Genomic DNA, 21,051 nt, shown 5'->3' on the forward strand with positions numbered 1-21,051 from the left:
AACTGTCTTTATGATAACAACGTTTTCTTTTTACTTTGTATTCACATCCAGGTTCCTCATGTATATATGGTAAACAACATGAACAATATCCCTACAATTCCATGTGTTAAAGGCAAAGAATACCTTTATTTCCTATTGTATCAAAGTTTTCTGTTAATTGCATATTCCTGCTTTAAAAATAATTGCACTTCTTTCTCTGACAGTTGAGTTTTTCTAAATAAAACTGAGGTTAAATCTAAATGATAACACAGATTGAAAGTAAATACATATATAGTAAGTCCCAACTATAAAAATATTGCTAAACACTTAGATAGTACATGTCCATGTTAAACAAGTAAGTCAATAGCTAGTATCTAAAAATATGTATATGCAATAACTGTTAGAGTATTGATATTCTAAAAGTTATGTATATTTATTTTGTTTTTGAGGTGACCTTAATTATTTACTTGATTATAGAAATATCCTTTCCTGACTTAGGGAGCCATCTGTTTAGTATGAGGAATATACAAATACATAACCATAATTATGGGGTCATTCAGTCTATATCCTGGTTCTCTTGTATTTTTTTATGGGGAAAAAAATATTTAAGTCAACAACTATTTTTGCATACAAGTGATAGGCATGTGTAATTTTAACATTTAAATATGTCTATTGTCTGTATTTGAAAACTGACCGTTAATATTCTGTGTAATGTACTGCCGGAGCACATGGTACAAGTAAGGTCAAGTAAAAAATGCCTAGAATGCAGGATTTTACCACTATAAAACTGCAGCCTTAATGCAGCCTCGCTATGTGAGGCTGATGGGACCCTTCGTGTCCTGTACATGTATGTCTAATTTGCCCAAACCGTACCATTATTTTTGGGCATGCTACGCCTATGTAATGCTGCTAATACCTTGGAAGTATGAACATTTTCATTTTTAATTTACAGAGCCGTCATCAGATGAACTTAAGAAGATTATGAGACAGCATGGAGGAAAATATGAACATTATATGATGAAAACCCGTGTTTCACATGTTATAGCAACAAATCTTCCGGACAGTAAAATACGCAAAGACTTTAAACATTGTAAAGTTGTCAAACCTGAATGGATCATTGAATGGTAAAGATAATTTTAGATTTGAAGAAATTTTATTTTTGAGAAATACGAAATTCAATCTAGTTTTGAAATGACATGACACTACTGACAAGAATATTTCTTTTTTCTTAACGGATATTTACAAGACCTTTTAGTGACAGGCAATTTAGCTACTTCAATGCTATTAAATACACCAGTTAACAAAATCTTCTCAGTTGTCTAAAAATTTCAAATGAAACAGAAATTCTAAAATTGAATATCTTTTTTTTTCTCAAAAAAAGCAGTGTTAATAACTCGTTTCATTTTATGATTATGTTTCAAAGAAATCATCTCCCAATAAGAAAACATCTCAATTAACAAGATAATTCAAAGTCATAACAATGGCAATTAATTATATCCACTACCATTAAATTTAGTATATGTGGCTAATTAAACGATTTAAAAAAATCTTAGAATTATGAATAATGGGTTTTTGTAAGAGTAGCATTATTTGTGTGTGTTTCAGTGTGAAGGCTGGACATCTGCTCTCATACATCCCATTCCAGTTATATACCAGTCAGTCTAAGAACCAACCAGGGATGGCCGAGTATTCAGCTTTTGCTGTGGCAAGGCAGACAAGTACAACTTCTACGTTAAATAGGATGGCAACCATGAATGAAAGTTCTGTCAGCTTTAATAACGATGCTTTATTTTCACCTGAAAAAGGGGAAGACAGCATTGGAAATCATGCTAATTATCAGGAACACTTTTCTACACCAGTAACTCCTACTCTAGATTTTAGTGATTCTGATTCCAGTGATAATGAATTTGGCCGTCTGCTGGCAAAATCTAAAAAGACTCCATTAGAAAGAATATCAAGTGAAAAGAAAAAAGATATCTCTAAAGACCAAAATTCAAGTAAAAATGTAATGAATACTGATGTCCTCATGTCTGATGAAGATATTAGTTTCCTAACTCAAATATTAGAGGAAACTAAAAGTACAAATAATATCACACAAATGGAAAATGATTATGAAAAAAGTAAGACTGAAAGCACTACATGTAATATAGTTACTGAAACTGAGAATAAACAATCTCCATCAAAAAGAGGCATGGCAATGGCAGGAGAACCAGAATTTATCAGTGAATTTTATAACAACTCACGACTACACCATTTGTCTACTTGGAAATCTGAATTTAAATCTTATGTCAATGAGTTACAGAAGCAAGGGACGAATTTTGTTGGACGACAGAAATTAAAAGAACTTTTACAAAAGAAATGTGATACCATATCAGATAGGGGGATTATCAATGTACCTAATGTAGGAAAACCAGAGAAGATAATCATGCATGTTGACATGGACTGTTTCTTTGTGTCTGTTGGGCTGAGAAAAAGACCAGATTTGAAAGGTAAATATTCACTACAGTGCTAGTGGATTTTATGATTTAAAGCTTTCATTTCAGAAATGGGCACTATACATTTGTATGTGTGAGTGCGAAATACTACTAAGGGGTAATTTTACTCACATGACTTGCACATACAACTCTTTTAAAAAGTTTGTATACTTCTAGAGGAGTTGTTTACGGTAGGGGCAGATTTTGGCCTCAAATTACAGGTTCACCTAGATCTGATGAAAGATTTTAGACACTTTATAAAAGAGTCTACTTCATTCGATTCAATTAGTTTATGTGAAAGATTTGAACTGAAATAGGCAGTAAAGACTCTCAAGCTTAGATATGAATATATATGTCACTTTTCAGATGGTTTTTGTCAAAAATGAAAGTGACCGCATCTGTGTTCAGTCTCAACCTTTATATATGTTATTTATTATCATCAAATACAATTGAAAATTTAAATATTAAGAATGAACAAAAATGCAGCCACTTCAATTTTAGACGGAAACCCTCTAAAATTTAACTCAAATTCTAAAGTTGTGAAGATTTCAGTTATTTAGCCTGACTTCATGATGCTAATACCTGAATCATGTGCATTGAATTGTCAAAATCAGCCCAAAATTATTAACAGAAATATTCAACTTTCCAATAAATTGCTTATATTAAAGTTTACGTTTTAACAATTTTGTTAAACTTCTATATTTTTGGGCCAAAAAGCGTCTTACTGGGCCTACTCCTTTGTGATTTTAAGAAGGAAAAAAAAAAATCTACCAAAAATACCCCAAAGAAATTATAAGTTTGTCATATAAATGTGAATAAAAAATATAGAACATATGCAAATTCTAAATGAATATTGACATGAGTTTATATAGACAAATATTAAAATTGATTCTTTGGTGCTTGCATGTGATAAGAATTAACCAAAATCTTTTTCGTTTTCAAAAAAAATAAATACATGAACCTTTTCCAATAGTTTTTAAGAAATCATTTCATAATGTGAATTGTGATGCCTTTTGGTAAATAAAACGCATGCAAGAAGATTCCTTATTTATTTTTATGCAGTTAAGCTGCATTATGTGAGCACCCTAGATTTGTGTTCTACCCAATAAATGCTGAAATACTTGCCATTGTTATTATCTAGCTGGCTACTCTGTTATATATAACTAATTGAACACTTTTTTAATACTTTTTATTCTGGATAACAAAAAATATGACCAGAAAAACCTTAAATGATCGTCGAATCACCCAAAAGTTTTGAAGTTGCACATAGGAAGTAGTGCTCATTAGGAATCCTTATGTAGTTTATTATTGCCTGTGCTTTTGGCTAAGATGTCAAAGAACAATTGTATGACATATCTAATCGCTGAAAATCTCTAAAGACAAGTAGTTTAGATTTCCCAAATTGCAAAAGTCGTAGGAATATTGTTTGTCGTCAATACGTAGTACAACTACGTCAGTAGTCTATTATATAATAAGTTCAACTGTTTATGCTGTTGGCGGCAATTTCAAATTAGAAAATGAAATTTTCGTAACTTTTCAATTTGGAGGCAGGGGTTCAAATTAGCAGTGGTCCTAGATCAGCGACCTTCCACTTTTGAGATCGGACTTTCGACTTGGTTTCTAGCTACATTTTTGCACCTGACCTTCCACTTGAAAGAAAATAAGAAATAACTTTGCAAACCTTTTCACCAAAGTCTCCAAATAAACGATATTCATGACAGCGATGTTCATTTTGTTCAACTGCTAGATTTATACAGAAAATCGCCGACAAATAATGTGTAAATTCGAGTAAAATCATTTCTGACTGACAAAAACAACATTGTAAACACAATGACAATGGCTGCCGTAAAGACAATATTACAATATCGAATCCAATTCTGGAAGCAGATACAGGTAATTCTGGGTTTTGGCGACTAAGTACAAAAAAATCCATGCAGGTGATAAAATACATCTATGCATGGTAAATTAATATAAACATCTAAGAATTGAAAACCAAAAGATATACATAAAAGAATGAAAAAGCAGAAAATATTTTATACAGAAACTCAATATTACTTTTTGACAAATTTTAATGTCAAAATCCAATACAATGTGACAGCTGGGAACAGTATATATAGGGGGAGTCTCTGTGGTCACTCTACACCCTCCTGTTTGAGAACTTGGAAATGGTCCAGACCCCACCCCTAAACCATATATACTTATGTATTGTTCTATATATAAAATCAAATGAAATACAGGGGGAATCCCTGTGTTCACCCTACCCCCTCCTGTTTGATAACTTAGAAACAGATGAGATCCCAACCCCTAAACCATACATACTCATGTATGGGACAATATAACTATTCAAATGAAATATAGAGGGAGTCCCTGGGGTCAACCCCGTCCTGTTTGTGAACTTGGAAATGGTCAAGATCCCCATCCCTAAACCATACATACTCATGTATGTGACAATATCACTAATGAAATGAAATATAGGGGGAACCCATGAGGTCACCCACCCCCTCCTGTTTGGGAACTTACGAAACGGTCAAGATCCCCATCTCTGCACACAATATACAATGTATATTCAAGTATGGGACAATAAAATGAATGAATGAATGAATCTTTATTGCATTAGCAACAACATTGCTTTAGCATAATACAAGGTATATACATATATGACAAATGTGACAGAACCCATACAGAGAACAATTAAATAAATTAAATAATGCAGAGATAACTTATAATAATATGAATAATGTATTAACTGATAATTTGCAATCTTAGTTTCCATGCAGCTTTAAGATAATTACATATAATCAATCAAATGAAATATAGAGGGAGTCCCTGGAGTTGCCCCACCCCTCCTGTTTGATAACTTGGAAATGGATGAGATCCCCACCCCCATCCCTAAACTATTATATAATAGTTCTTGAAAAACTGGTCATTATCGTGATATATGGACTGCCCACAGGACAGTGGTATTGACTAAGATAGTGATAATGACTGAGCCGAAGGCGAGGTCATTATCGCTGTCGCAGTCAATACCACTGTCCTACGGGCTGTCCATATATCACGATAATGACCAGTTTTTCTAGAACTATTATGTTTATTTCATTGAGAAACCATGTTTTTAAAAGAATTCATAAATTCAAAGTAACCTCATGTGTATGTATTTATATAAGAAAGAGTGAAGACCGTCATAGTTTTAAAAAACTATAAGTCACTGCTATCCATTTGAGTGCAATTTTCAGTATATGAAATACAAAATAAAATTTTCTATAACTTTATAAGTAACAAAAACATTATATGGTTAACAATTCAACAACAACTGCAATATAAAATGAAAACAGGAAAATGTTCAACTGGAAAAAATCCACATAGTACATGTATAAATTTAGTCTTTTGAAACATAGAAATTAAAGACTCCTCCAGACACATTTTGAATATTAATGCTATGATCATTTCTGTTGCTCATGGACTCTTATTTTGAGTAATTGTTTTGCACATTGTTTTGAGACGAACTAATTTCTTTCAGTACTTGATCAAAGTCTGCAGACTCACTGATAAAACTGTCATCGAGAAAATCAATATCATCAAGTTGCATACATGTACTAGATGCATTAGTGTTTTGAACACTGTGTGGCACTGCTGCAACAGTTGTTGGTGCTCTAATGGCAACAGCATTTCCTGTCGAATGATTAATGTTATTGACACTGCTGATTGCATTATTCTCAGTAGATGGTACATGTATCTCTGCTGTAGTACTGTATAATGATGACGCAAGAGCTTTTGACATCTTTTTCTTTTGTGCAAGTGAAGAGTCCCTTGAATAACTTTCAATACTTTGTAGTGACTTGTGCTTAGATACAGTTTTAATTTTTCTGTCCTCAAAACCACTTTCACTCAGAGTTGTTATAGATGTTGATCGGATGGAGTGATTGGTATATACTTTTGATAAACCAGCACAATTTGAGATTTTTGCCATTAATGCACCTAAAGTGTTTTTTCCAAGTGGTTTGTTCTCAAACCATGTCTCATCTGCTGTATGGTAATTTGGTCGCGGACCGTGACGCTGAAAAAGTACATCACATTTATGGTTCAATTTCCCTAAATAATAAGTGTAAGAAGCAACTGGACACAAGTTGCTATCTTTTTCTTCATAAATTACGCCACTCGACGAATCCTCTACATCAGTGCGATGATTTTTTGTCAATTCTGATCCATTTTTTTTTAATGTATTTTTGACCCAATCCATCACTATCAACAACATAGGAAGTTTTGGAAAGTTCTCTCAGTCCTTCCCTTCCTCTACGGCAGCAAAACATCATAAGATCAAACCAAACCTTTCTGATAAGGACTACTGGATCTGTTTTCCAAGTTTTGAAATAGGCAGATATCTTTGCCATATCTTCATCATGAATCACAGGTTTGTGTGTTACATCACCAAGTCCACTTTTTTTCAAGTCTATACAAACAGCCTCAAACATAGCCTTACTATGGTTAAAATTTTCACCACTGATAATATTGATCTCCCGTCTACGTGGTGGTTCAGTGTAGTACCTGAAAAATAAATGACACATATAAATACACATACAATTCACTACATTTTGACATTTATCATGATTATAGTATATGTAAAAAGTACATGAATTAAAGCTAGTTATTCAAATTCAGTTGCAGTGTACACCCACAAGAATCAGGGACTTTAAAGCTGACTATGGGGTATGGGATTTGCTCATTGTTGTCAATTTTTGTGTATTTTGTGGAGAGTTGTTTCATTGGCAATCATACTATAGTTGCCTATACATCTTCTTGTTTATATATCTACCCAGAAAATTAAAAGAACATGCCTGGAGAACATGTAAACAAATTGATTCGGGTTTGGAATGCATTGATATTTATTGATAATTATCAACACACAAAGTAACATAATTATCTATAAAAAAGAATGCGCTTGCACAAATATAAATAAAGTTCCAGACTGGCAAACAGTAAACATTCATAATGCAACTCGAGTGTAACTACCTTTGAATGCCGGCTCGTATTGACCTCAAGCTTTGGACAGCATACTTTTCTCCATTCTTGTTTCTTAGTGATGGATAGAACTTTTCAAGTAGTTGATCAATAGCATTGTCGGGAAGCAGGTCAATGGCCACGATCGTCTGATAAGTTCGCCGCTGCCATGCAATAGTCATGAAAAGTCTTGACTGCATATTTTGTTGCTGCTTTGGTGCTCTCGGCATTCTTGTTGCTGAGAAGTTTATCTCTGTCAGCTTCAGAAAGTATTGCAAAACGTTCATTATAGTTGTCTGTAGTAGCAGACGATTCTTCCGTCTTCCCAACTGTCAAATGTAAACAAGTCTGAATCGCGATTGCGTTTTATTACGTTACGTCACTCAAATAGACAAACCACGCCCCACCGGTCCATATCATGTTATTGTTAATGACCGGTTTTCCGGTCCGTTTTGTTCTGTTAGTGACCGCTGGAATTAATTACTGAAGATTAATGAATGTCATGTGGCCTCTTTTTATCCAATAAGAGAAGCTTATTTTTAACCGATATGAAATAATATATATTCATGTATGGAACAATATACTAAATAAAATGAAATATTGTGGGAGTTCATGGAGTCACCCCACCCCTCCTGTTTGAGAACTTGGATATGGTCCAGATCCCCACCCCTTAACCATATATATTCATGTTTGTGACAATATAAAAAATAAAATAAAATATAGGGGGAGTCGCTGGGGGGTCACCCTACCCCTTCTGTTTTAAAATTTGAAAACGGTCGAGATTCCTACCCCTAAACCATATATATTCATGTATGGGACAATATATTAAATCAGGTGAAATATAGGGGTAATCCCTTTGGTCACCCCATCCCCTTCTGTTTGACAATTTGAAAACCGTTGAGATCCCCACCCTTAACCATATATATTCATGTATGGGACAACATAACAATTCAAATGAAATATAGGGGGAGTCCCTGGGGTCACCCCATCCCTCCTGTTTGAGAACTTGGAAATGGTTGAGATCCTCACCCCTAAACAAAATATATATATTCATGTATGTGTCAATATAACTAATTAAATGAAATAAAGGGGGAATCCCTGGGGTCATCCTACCCCTCCTGTTTGGGAACTTGGAAACCGATGAGATCCCCACCCCTAAACCATATATATTCATGTATTTGACAATATTACATATTAAATGAAATATAGGGGAAGTCCCTGGGGTCATCCTTCCCCTTCCTGTTTGAGAACTTGAAAACTTTGGAGATCCCCACCCCTAAACCATAAATATTCATGTATGGGACAATATAACAAATCATGTTCATTTACTATGGCAGTGTGGGCAGGTCAGTCAGACCTCACCGTTGATCCGTGTAGTAGTGAACATTTGTCTGATTTGTGTCTCATAAATTTTGTACTATAGAACACAAACTCAGTTTTCTTTCCAGGGAAACCTTTCCATTCATACAATTAAATGTTCATACTAAGTCAATTTGTTCTACTAACGATCAACTAAAACTGCCAACTAGAACAACTGCAATCAACATGATCAATGCGAACATTATATAAACAATGTACATTGATATATGCATTAATTGCTTTTGAAACCTTAATATCATATAACTTATTTGCCTTAATAATTATAATTAATTCATTAAGTAAGCATGAATGTACAATATATGAATGTTTAATGTTGAAGCAACATTGCCATAGTTTTCATAATTATGTTTGCCTTGGTTTTTGGTTAACTGCCTCAGAGCTTACAGCGCTTTGATTGACTGCTTTTATTAAATTTTGTTTTTGTTTCAAAATATTGATTCAAGCACAGTCCCATTTTACACAGCTGTTACTAAAAAAATCATAGTTGATAGCTTCATCAAAATTTGTTATATACATGTGGAAGGTGAATTTGGAATTTTATTGATTATTGATATGAATTTTGTATGGTTAAAGGAAAGCCAATTGGTGTGACTCATTCAAAAGGAAAGGGAGTGAAATCCCAAGCTGATGGATCTGATCCACAGTATGAGTTTGAGCAATGGAAGCAGAGAAAGTTACAGAAAGGGAACCAGAAAGGGAACCAGATACAATCAGCTGAATCAGGCACCCAGCTCACTGATGACTTAGGAGATTCATGGAATGTGATCAGTAAATCTTCAGATAGCTTCCATTCTATGTCTGAGATTGCTTCTTGTAGTTATGAAGCTAGACAGGTAACAACATGTCATCCTTTAAAATGTGGTTTTTTTTTTGCCCCTAAAATTACAATTTGAAATTATTAATTCTTTCCAAAATCCTATTTTATTGCTCAACAAACAAAGGTAGACATGACAATGTGAAATGGTGATTGTCCCCCTCACAATGCCTTGCAGGGGACATAGAAATACTGAGGGAATGTCTGTGCATGGGCCATCTGTACATGCATCTGTCTGTTCAGTCTTGTCACCACTCTCATGTGTATAATTCACACTTCTGGCCAGATTTTTATGAAACTTATATCATAGGTTTATATTAGCAACATCTTGGATTACTTCTAAAGTCAGTGCAGATCAATTATTTTTATACGATCGCCAGAAATTTTGTGGTCGTATATTGGTATCACGTTGTTGTTGTTGTCCGAAGACAGTTGGTTTCCTTACAATAACTTTAGTATAACTAAATAAAAATCAGAAATTTGAATACAAGGTTTGTAACCACAAAAGGAAGGAAGATTTTGGGGGTTATGGTCCTAACAGTTTAGGAATTAGGGGCCAAAAAGGCATATTTCTAGTTTCCACACAATTACTTTTTTTGTCGAGCTTGCAACTTTTGTTGCAGAAAGCTCGACATAGGGATAGTGATCCGCCGGGGGCGGCGTTAGCTAACTTTTTAAAAGCTTTATATTTTAGAAGGTGGAAAACCTGGATGCTTCATACTTTGTATATAGATGCCTCATGTTACGAAGTTTCCGTCAGTCACATGTCAAATGTCCTTGACCTCATTTTCATGGTTCAGTGACCACTTGAAAAAAAAGTTAAAATTTTTTGTAATGTTGAATTCTCTTTTATTATAAGTAATAGGATAATTATATATGGTATGTGTGTACCTTGCAAGGCAGTTTTCACTTGACCTCAACCTCATTTCATGGATCAGTGAACAAGGTTAAGTTTTGGTGGTCAAGTCCATATCTCAGATACTATAAGCAATAGGGCTAGTATATTCGGTGTATGGACGGACTGTTAGGTGTACATGTCCAACTGGCAGATGTCATCTGACCTTGACCTCATTTCATGGTTCAGTGGTTATAGTTGAATTTTTGTGTTTTGGTCTGTTGTTCTCATGCTATATGCAATAGGTCTACTATATTTGTTGTATGGAATGATTGTAAGGTGTACATGTCTAGCGGGCAGATGTCATGTGACCTTGACCTCATTTTCATGGTTCAGTGGTCAAAGTTAAGTTTTTGAGTTTTGGTCTTTTTATCTAATATACTATATGCCATAGGTCAACTATATTTGGTGTATGGAAATATTTAATGATCTTTATGTCAGTCGCACAGGTTTTATTTGACCGTGACCTCATTTTGATGGTTCATTGCACAGTGTTAAGTTTTTGTGTTTTGGTCTATTTTTCTTAAACTATAAGTAATAGGTCAACTATATATGTTGTATAGAAGCATTGTTAGCTGTACATGTCTGCCTGGCATGGTTCATCTGACCTTGACCTCATTTTCAAGGTTCATTGGTCTTTGTTTAGTTATCTTGGTTAATGTTAAGTTAATGGTACAGTTGTTATAAAGCTTAGCTTTTTACTTAGGACTATCAACATAATATCAATGATTAGTATAGAAGGCGAGACATTTCAGCGTGTGCACTCTTGTTTTACATGTCGCGCTGTATCTCAAAAACGATTTATGATTATTGCTCAAAACTTTACACACTTCTTTGTTATATTAATCTAAAGATCTGTATACTTTTTGGTGATGATTCAAAATTTCATTTTTGAGTTATTGAGTATTTTGTAAAAAAGGGGGAGGGGGTTTTTACATGTCGTGCCGTATCTCAAAAACGATTTAGGATTATTGCTTAAAACTTTACACACTTCTTTGTTATATTAATCTAAAGATATGTATACTTTTTGGTGATGACTCAAAATTTAATTTTTGAGTTATTGAGTATTTTGTAAAAAAGGGGGAGGGTTTTTGTCGAGCCTGCAACTTTTGTTGCAGAAAGCTCGACATAGGGATAGTGATACGGCGGCGGCGTTAGCTAACTTCTTAAAAGTTTTATATTTTAGAAGGTGGAAGACCTGGATGCTTCATACTTTGTATATAGATGCCTCATGTTACGAAGTTTCCGTCAGTCACATGTCCAATGTCCTTGACCTCATTTTCATGGTTCAGTGACCACTTGAAAAAAAAGTTAAAATTTTTTGTAATGTTGAATTCTCTCTTATTATAAGTAATAGGATAACTATATTTGATATGTGCGTACCTTGCAAGGTCCTCATGTCTGTCAGACAGTTTTCACTTGACCTCGACCTCATTTCATGGATCAGTGAACAAGGTTAAGTTTTGGTGGTCAAGTCCATATCTCAGATACTACAAGCAATAGGGCTAGTATATTCGGTGTATGGAAGGACTGTAAGGTGTACATGTCCAACTGGCAGGTGTCATCTGACCTTGACCTCATTTCATGGTTCAGTGGTTATAGTTGAATTTTTGTGTTTTGGTCTGTTGTTCTCATACTATATGCAATAGGTCTACTATATTTGTTGTATGAAATGATTGTAAGGTGTACATGTCTAGCGGGCAGATGTCATGTGACCTTGACCTCATTTTCATGGTTCAGTGGTCAAAGTTAAGTTTTTGAGTTTTGGTCTTTTTATCTAATACTATATGCCATAGGTCAACTATATTTGGTGTATGGAAATATTTAATGATCTTTATGTCAGTCGCGCAGGTTTTATTTGACCGTGACCTCATTTTCACGGTTCATTGCACAGTGTTAAGTTTTTGTGTTTTGGTCTATTTTTCTTAAACTATAAGTAATAGGTCAACTATATATGTTGTATAGAAGCATTGTTAGCTGTACATGTCTGCCTGGCATGGTTCATCTGACCTTGACCTCATTTTCAAGGTTCATTGGTCTTTGTTTTGTTATCTTGGTTAATGTTAAGTTAATGGTACAGTTGTTATAAAGCTTAGCTTTTACTTAGGACTATCAACATTATATCAATGATTAGTATAGAAGGCGAGACATTTCAGCGTGTGCACTCTTGTTTTACATGTCGCGCTGTATCTCAAAAACGATTTATGATTATTGCTCAAAACTTTACACACTTCTTTGTTATATTAATCTAAAGATCTGTATACTTTTTGGTGATGATTCAAAATTTCATTTTTGAGTTATTGAGTATTTTGTAAAAAAGGGGGAGGGGGTTTTTACATGTCGTGCCGTATCTCAAAAACGATTTAGGATTATTGCTTAAAACTTTACACACTTCTTTGTTATATTAATCTAAAGATCTGTATACTTTTTGGTGATGACTCAAAATTTTATTTTTGAGTTATTGAGTATTTTGTAAAAAAAGGGGAGGTTTTTTTTTACATGTCCCTACGTATCTCAAAAAAACAATTTATGATTATTGCTTGAAACTGTACACACTTCTTTGTTATATTAATCTAAAGATCTGTATACTCTTTGGTTTGATTCAAAATTTAATTTTAGTGATATTTAGTTTTTTGTAAAAAAAAAACCATGGTAGGGGTGTTTCACATATCCCGCCGTGTCTCAAAAACAATAAATGGTTATTGCTTAAAAGTGTCTCAGTAACTATTTATGATTATTGCATATAACTTCCACACAAGTCGTTGGGCGTATCATGCTCTCGTGGCGCAGCTGTTTATTAATAAAGCTTTATACTTAGGACTATCAACATAATATCAATGATTTGTAAAGAAGGCGAGACATTTCAGCGTGTGCACTCTTGTTTAAGTATATGGATCTCTGAAATTATACCACAAGTTCCCATGCATACTACAAAGGGATAGTTAGGATTGACTTTGGGGTTATGGCTCAAAAAATGTTGTAATTAGGGGCATAGAAAGGGAAAAAACGGGTTTTTTTTGGTTAAAGGACAATTGAGTCAATTTAAAAGCAGTGTAAGAGAGGTAATCCAAATTAATTTAAACAACACTGTTTGATTACCTCCCTTACACTGCTTGTAAATTATGTTTTAAGGAATGATTATTGTCTTGAGTTGAGTTGATTAGCTGTCAATTTATTTTTAGCAGTTACTATTACAGTAATTAAGTCTCCCAAACAAAGTTTGGAGACTTATTGTTTTTGCTCAGGTTTTTATGCCCCACCTACGATAGTAGAGGGGCATTATGTTTTCTGGTCTGTGCGTTCGTTCGTCCGTGCGTCCGTTCGTCCGTCCGTCTGTCCCGCTCCAGGTTAAAGTTTTTGGTCAAGGTAGTTTTTGATGAAGTTGAAGTCCAATCGACTTCAAACTTTGTACACATGTTCCCTACGATATGATCTTTCTAATTTTAATGCCAAATTAGAGTTTTTACCCCAATTTCACGGTCCACTGAACATGGAAAATGATAGTGTGAGTGGGGCATTCGTGTACTGAGGACACATTCTTGTTTTATTCTTCTTCTTCCGCCACTTTAAAAAATGAACTTGTCCGCAGCGTTTCTCCCAAACCGCTTGTCAGATTAACCTAGGATTTCATAAAAGGGTAGACTAATATGTCTAGGTGAGCCATCAATCTTTCGTTTGTGCAATGGGGTCTATTACGGGGTATTTAGGGGGGGGGGGGGTAGAAAGGAGGGAGGGGTTTACTATAGAACCCTATGGGATTTTATTTTCAAAAATTTTCAAATGAATATAACTTAAAAACTGTAAGTGATAGATACATGCAGTCTTCAGAAATTATTAATGGACCATAAAACAAATCACATGTAATATAGGGGGAGTCCATGGGGGGTCATCCCCACCCCCTTCAATTTGAGAATATGCTTTTATCTTGTAAACGGTCCAGATCCCAACCCCTAAACCATATATATTCTTGAATGGGACCATAAAACAAATCAAAAGAAACTAAAGGGAGGTCCCTGGGGGTCATCCCCACCCCATTCAATTTGAGAATGTGCTATTATCTTGTAAACGGTGCAGATCCCCACCCCTAAACCATATATATTCTTGTAAGGGACAATAAAACAAAAGAAATAAAATAAAATGGAAGTCCCTAGGGGTTCACCCCAACCTCTCTTGTTTGAAAACTTGTAAACGGTCAACATCCCCACCCCTAAACCATATATTTTCTTGTATGGGACAATAAAACAAATCACATGAAATTAAATTTAAGTTCCTGGGGGTCACCCCCAACCCGTTCAATTTGAGAATGTACTATTATCTTGTAAACGGTCCAGATCCCCACCCCTAAACCATATATATTCTTGTAGGAGACAATTAAACAAATGAAATGAAATAAAAGGGAAGTCCCTAGGGGGTCACCCCACCCCCTCTTGTTTGAAAACTTGTAAACCATCAACATCCCCACCCCTAAACCATATATATTCTTGTATGGGACAATAAAGCTAATCAAATGAAATTTAAGGGAAGTGCCTTAGGTCGTCCCTACCTTGTTCAATTTGAGAAAGTGCTATTATCTTGTATGGGACAAAAATTCAAATCAAATGAACATGGGACCATATGAATGGAGAGTTATTGGAGCTTTGTTTGGGAGACTTCGTAACAGCATCCTGTTACAATTACTTCTTGTTTATATTAATTTTAGCCATGACTATTTATGTCATTTTATATTTCAAAACTTTTATGATGTATTTAAATAGGTAATAATGAAATTATAATTGAGATACTGACCATATCTTGAGGGAATGATTTTTGGGGGGATTAAGGGATAGGGGGAGGTGAAAAAAATTTGGAGGGAGGACAAGAAAATTTCTTCAAATATTTGTTTGGGGGTTAATATTCAACAGCATAGTGTATTGCACAAAAGCAAAAAACCTGGGTAAAAAAATTATAATATATTAAAATATAAAAATAATATAACTAATTTGAAGTTCTTTGACTATAGTTATTCTGTGTCAGAAACCTATCATGTGTCAAAAATTTAGTTACAATCCAAATTCAGACCTGTATCAAGCGTGAATATTGTGTCCATTTTGGCCCCAACTTTTCATGGTTGGACATCTGCGGCCTTATCCAGCTCAGCTCAGTTAAGCAATTTATTCTATACAAAATTTCATAGAAATTTAGGTGTGAATCATATCTCTGGCCATACATTGATACAGTGCTACGTACGCAATGTTTCATGTTATTTTAGAAATGTTTTTGAATTGTGTTTTTAATAATTACACTTTTTAAATTTTTTTATGGCCCTGCAACGAAGTTGTCGATGTCATATAGTTTAACCCTTGTCCGTATTTTGAAATTCTGTCATTCCGCAACAAATCATTATATGAAGTTTTTTTCTATACACCTTTAGATATTGGGCTGATTTTTGGTGTGTGAGTTAACCATGATGAGTTACAGATCAAGTTTAAGTGTGCTTTCGCTCCGCTAATTTTTGCTGAAATTAGAGGCTTTGGACTTTGATAAATTGTTATACAGCCTTTTTTTCGAAACGCTTTCAGATATTGGGATGATTTTTGGAATGTGAGTAAACCAAGATGAGTTACAAATCAAGTTTAAGTTATGTTCTGCTAAGCTAATTTTTACCAAATTTACTGCATCGCTTTGAAAAATTGTTGAAAATCACAGTTATACAGACTTTTTTTCTAAAACCTTTCAGATATTTGGGCTGATTTTTGGAATGTGAGTAACTCATGATGAGTTACAGATCAAGTTTAAGTTTCGTTGCACCCGTATATTTTTTGCTGTAATTTCGGGCTTTGGACTTTAATAAATTTTTAAAAATCAAAGTTGTACAGACCTTTTTTTCTAAATGCTTTCAGATATCTAGCTGATTTTTGGTATGTGAGCTAACTATGAGGAGTTACAGGTCAAGTTTCAGTTTCGTTCCGCTCCTTTAATTTTATATTCACTCCGTTACAATTACCTGATAGGTTTACATAATTGGATATACTCTCCGGTATTTGGTCTTATCTCGCTCAAGTGCTTAGCTGATCTTTTAAAAATCACTGACAAAAAAATGGAGGTCAAGTTTGATATTGATGATTTTAGCGCTTTGATTAAATTTAATGGGTATAGTCCTGCCAGCAGTTGTAGTTCATAGTGCAATTGGTTAGATTTGACGATATTCTAGAATATTCTAGATATTATTGGTAGTCAAACCTACATGGGATATCTTTCCATGACTTGATTTAGACAACACTTATTATATTTCGTTGGACACTTAAATTCATGGATCTATTCATCCGAACCAAGAAAATTGGTTCCCCATTAATAAAAGTACTTTCACAGTATATCTTTATTGTCTTTTTTCATAATTTTTCCGACCCGACCGCAAAAAAAGTTGCAGTTGTATATTGGTATCACAACCTTGTCAAAGTTGTCCGCTTCGTCTGAAGACATTTGATTTCTGGACAATATCTTTAGAATAAGTAAATAAAAATCTATGAAATTTAAACACAAGGTATATAACAACAAAAGGAAGGTTGGTATTGATTTTGGGGTTTTTGGTCCTAACAGTTTAGGAATAAGAGGCCAAAAAAAGGGCCCAAATAAGCTTTTTCTAGTTTTCAGACAATAAATTGTAGAACGGTATAGGATTTCTCTGATTTTATACCACAAGTTTCCATACCACAAAGGCATTATTAAGATTGGCTTTGGGACATATGGCTCAAACCTTTTCTGAATTAGGGGCAAAAAAGAGGAAAATCAAGGGTTTTCTAGTTAATGAACAATTTAAAAGCAGTGTAAGGGAGGTAATCCAATTGCAAAATTATACTTCAAGTACAATGCTGAATTACCTCCCTTCGTTGCTTTTAAGTTATGTTTAAAGAAATGCTGTATTGTCTTGAGATGACTAGCCGTCAATTTACATCTATAAGTTACTATTTTAACTAGAGGCTCTTAAGAGCCTGTGTCGCTCACCTTGGTCTATGTGCATACATGTATTAAAACCAAAGACACAGATGGATTCATGACAAAATTGTGTTTTGATGATGGTGATGTGTTTGTAGATCTTACTTTACTGAACATTCTTGCTACTTACAATTTTCTCTATCTGTAATAAACTTGGCCCTTTAGTTACAAAGGAAACAATTTTGTAAAAATTACATAAATTTACCAAATTAATGAAAATTGTTAAAAATTGACTATAAAGGGCAATAACTCCTTAAGTGGTCACTGACCATTTTGGTAACGACTTATTTGTAGATCTTACTTTGCTGAACATTATTGCTGTTTACAGTTTATCTCTATCTATAATAGAATTCAAGATAATAACCAAAAATGGCAAATTTTCCTTAAAATTACCAATTCAGGGGCAGCAACCCAACAACCGGTTGTCCAATTCATCTGAAAATTTCAGGGCAGATAGATCTTTACTAGATAAACAATTTTACCCATATCAGGGGGGTAAAAAATAAATTGTGTGTGAGGCGGGAGGCAATTTTTTTTTATTTTAGATTTCAGAAAGTAAACAGAATTTTTTATTTTTTACAAAAAATAAACAGGGGGTGGGGTCAAATCGCATCAGCATAGTGTTTTGCACAAATGGAAAAAATTGAATATAAATTTAAATGATATAACCAATTCTAAGTTCTTTGACTACAGTTATTATGTGTCAAATATTTAATTACAATCCAACTTCAGACCTGTATCAAGTGGGAATATTGAGTCCATTTTTGCCCCAACTGTTCAGGGTTGAACCTCTGCTGTCATATCCAGCTGTGCTAAGTGAAGCCATTTTTTTTTTTAAATGGCATTCACAAGACACTGTCAACAAAATTGTATTATTTTGATTGTTCAGTAAATATGTACAAATGTATTTAAATGTTTAAAATGTTTAACATCCTGATATGTTTACTTCATATATCTTGGAGGTTATAAAGTCTTTTTTAGTACGATACGCAAATATTGGTGTCTTACATCCTATGTAGAGTTTTCCTGTTGGAGTGAATACAAGAGAATATGGACACTCTATGTTTATGTCACTTGTTTTAAAACTTGTCATCAGCAGGCCAGAATTGTTAAGGATTTGAAGGGTGCTAGTTTCATTATCAGCAACCATTACTTTGTCTCCAGGTGTTTTCACTATTTGTCCTGGAACAAAGTTTACTGTAAAACCATCATTGTCATCTGCTGTATAGACATTGATTATATCATCATCCTGTCCTAACACTACTACAGAATTACGATCAAGTCTATCTATGTCTTCATCACAAAAATTCACCAGATAAGTATTCCCGTTACTTGTCTTGGTTATACTGTAGGGATAAGTCATTAATTGAGCAGGCATTTTGTACATTCTCTCATGTTCTCCGCTTTGACTCATAAGTATAACATGTACAACTCGATTTTCTGCATAACCTTTTTCTCCATATTCCATATCTGGAATTTCAAGATTAACAGCTCCTACAAGAACTTTATTGTAACTGGTAATATACACTGCTGTCGGATTTAATGGTGACACATCATATACTGAGTCTGTTATTGTACTTTGATCTCTTCTGATTTGTTTAAGTCTTGTTTCCCCAGTACACAGAAGTAGATCATTTGAATGAGTAACAGCCATACCAAGGACCTTGATATTAAAGCTGGATAGAATGGTCAGTTTGGTTCCTTCAGGTTTAACTTTCTGTAACACTTCATCTCTTTCACAACTTATCCACAGTGAACCATCATTACAATAAGTTATATAATCAACTTCAGTAAGTTCAGTTTGATATTGTTTATTGACATTCAGTTCTACAACAGTTGGTTGTCCCACATCTTTGATGTTTACTACCTGATGATTCTTGGCATTTTTGAATTTTGGATGCACTTTTTCTTTACAGTTATCGCACAATAAATTATCACAATCTTTACACTTCCACTTTATTGGTCGGTCAGTTTCACATATTCCACATTTGGCTGGGGCTTGACTTCTTATAACGGACCGAGAGAATGCCATTTAGACAGATATTTTTATAGGACTTGTAGTTAAAGTAATCTGTACCAAATCAGGTGTTCAGTGTTTATAAGTTATATGATTTATTTAACAATGCAAGAGCAACTAGGTTTTTAACAAATATGAGCCTATATTATAGAAAAACAATGCCAATTGAATAGATCTAGTTTGTGAAAACATTTTTAATTACATTTCTTCAATAGAATATATTGATATTTTAAAGCGTAAAATAAACCTTCCTAACATCAGCTTACAGTATTCATATAATTGTGAAGTTATGTTTAACTTTTAAATAATATTCAAGGTTAATGAATATACATGTATAATTTAAATGTTCAAAAAGTTATTCTAAAATTTACAAATTGGGATATATACTGTAAACCAAATTATTTTTAGTGAGCTATTTATTTTTGTGACTTTCGCAAGTAGAAACATTTTAATTATATGGAAAATTGCATCCTTTGGGCTTGAATGTGTACAATTCTCGTCAGATTTTGACAAAACTTTTATCATAGTTTTATATCAGCAATGACTTTGACCAGTTCAAAAATCACTATGGATCAAATATTTTTAAAAGAGTTATGCCCCTTGGAAACATTTTAATTATATGGAAAATTGCATCCTAAGGGCTCTCATGTGTACAATTCGTGCCAGATTTTGACTAAATAAAACTGAATGGTGTTTTCAAAAAGAACTATTGTTACTATAATGCTGGCTAATATGTTATTAATAACCATGCAACGGGGCTCTTTTTTCAAACTTTCAATTCTGGAATACAAAAAATATGACCAGAAGAACCTTAAATAATTGTTGAAGTACCCAAAATTTTTGAAGTTTCACATAGGAAGTAGTGTTCAATAGAACTCTGTAATTAGTTAATTATCCCATGTGCTTTTGGCTAAGATGTCAAAGAACAATTGTATGAAATATTTCATTGCCGAAAATCTCCAATTACAAATCGTTTACATTTCCCAATCGGCAAAAGGCCCTTTTTTTTAAATTTGAAGTTTCATATGACTTTAAGAAATGTGGACAACTCGTCCCCAAGATAACATGGATAAGTTGGACCGAGTCCACTCGGACTGTTAAGAAGACAACTTAGACCTCTTGTCAGGGTTTCATAAAATGTTAGACTAACATATCTAGAGGAGCCATCAATCTTTCGTTTATGCATGGGATCTATTTAGGGATATTTTGAGGAGCCTAAATAAGGGAGGGGTTTACTATAGAACCCTATGGTATTTTATTTTTTTTCAAATATTTTTAAATGACTATTACTTGAAAACAGTAAGTGATAGACACAAAGGGTCTTCAATAATAACAACAGGACAATAGAACAATGGGTGAGTCTCTTCAATTTGAAAATGTGTTTTTCTCTTGTAAACGGTTGCGATTCCCATCCCTAAACCATATATATATTTGTATGGGACAATAAATCAAATCAAATGAAAATTTGGGTATATCCCCAGCGTCACCGTAAAACTTGTAAACAGTTGAGATTCCACCCCTAAAC

General features: G+C 33.9%; 1 protein-coding gene across 1 annotated transcript in view; it reads left to right on the forward strand.

Moving 5' to 3' along the window:
- The window catches only part of LOC143073322 (DNA repair protein REV1-like), a 69,277-nt gene that overhangs the window by 6,274 nt on the left and 41,952 nt on the right, over positions 1-21,051 (forward strand). Inside the window, exons 4-6 of the mRNA XM_076248758.1 lie at positions 932-1,103; positions 1,585-2,468; positions 9,402-9,661. Of these exons, the coding sequence (XP_076104873.1) occupies positions 932-1,103; positions 1,585-2,468; positions 9,402-9,661 (1,316 nt within the window). The remainder of the gene's footprint in view (positions 1-931; positions 1,104-1,584; positions 2,469-9,401; positions 9,662-21,051) is intronic.

The sequence above is a fragment of the Mytilus galloprovincialis genome, chromosome 4 (assembly GCF_965363235.1).
Source record: "Mytilus galloprovincialis chromosome 4, xbMytGall1.hap1.1, whole genome shotgun sequence".
Taxonomy (NCBI): Eukaryota; Metazoa; Mollusca; class Bivalvia; order Mytilida; family Mytilidae; genus Mytilus; species Mytilus galloprovincialis.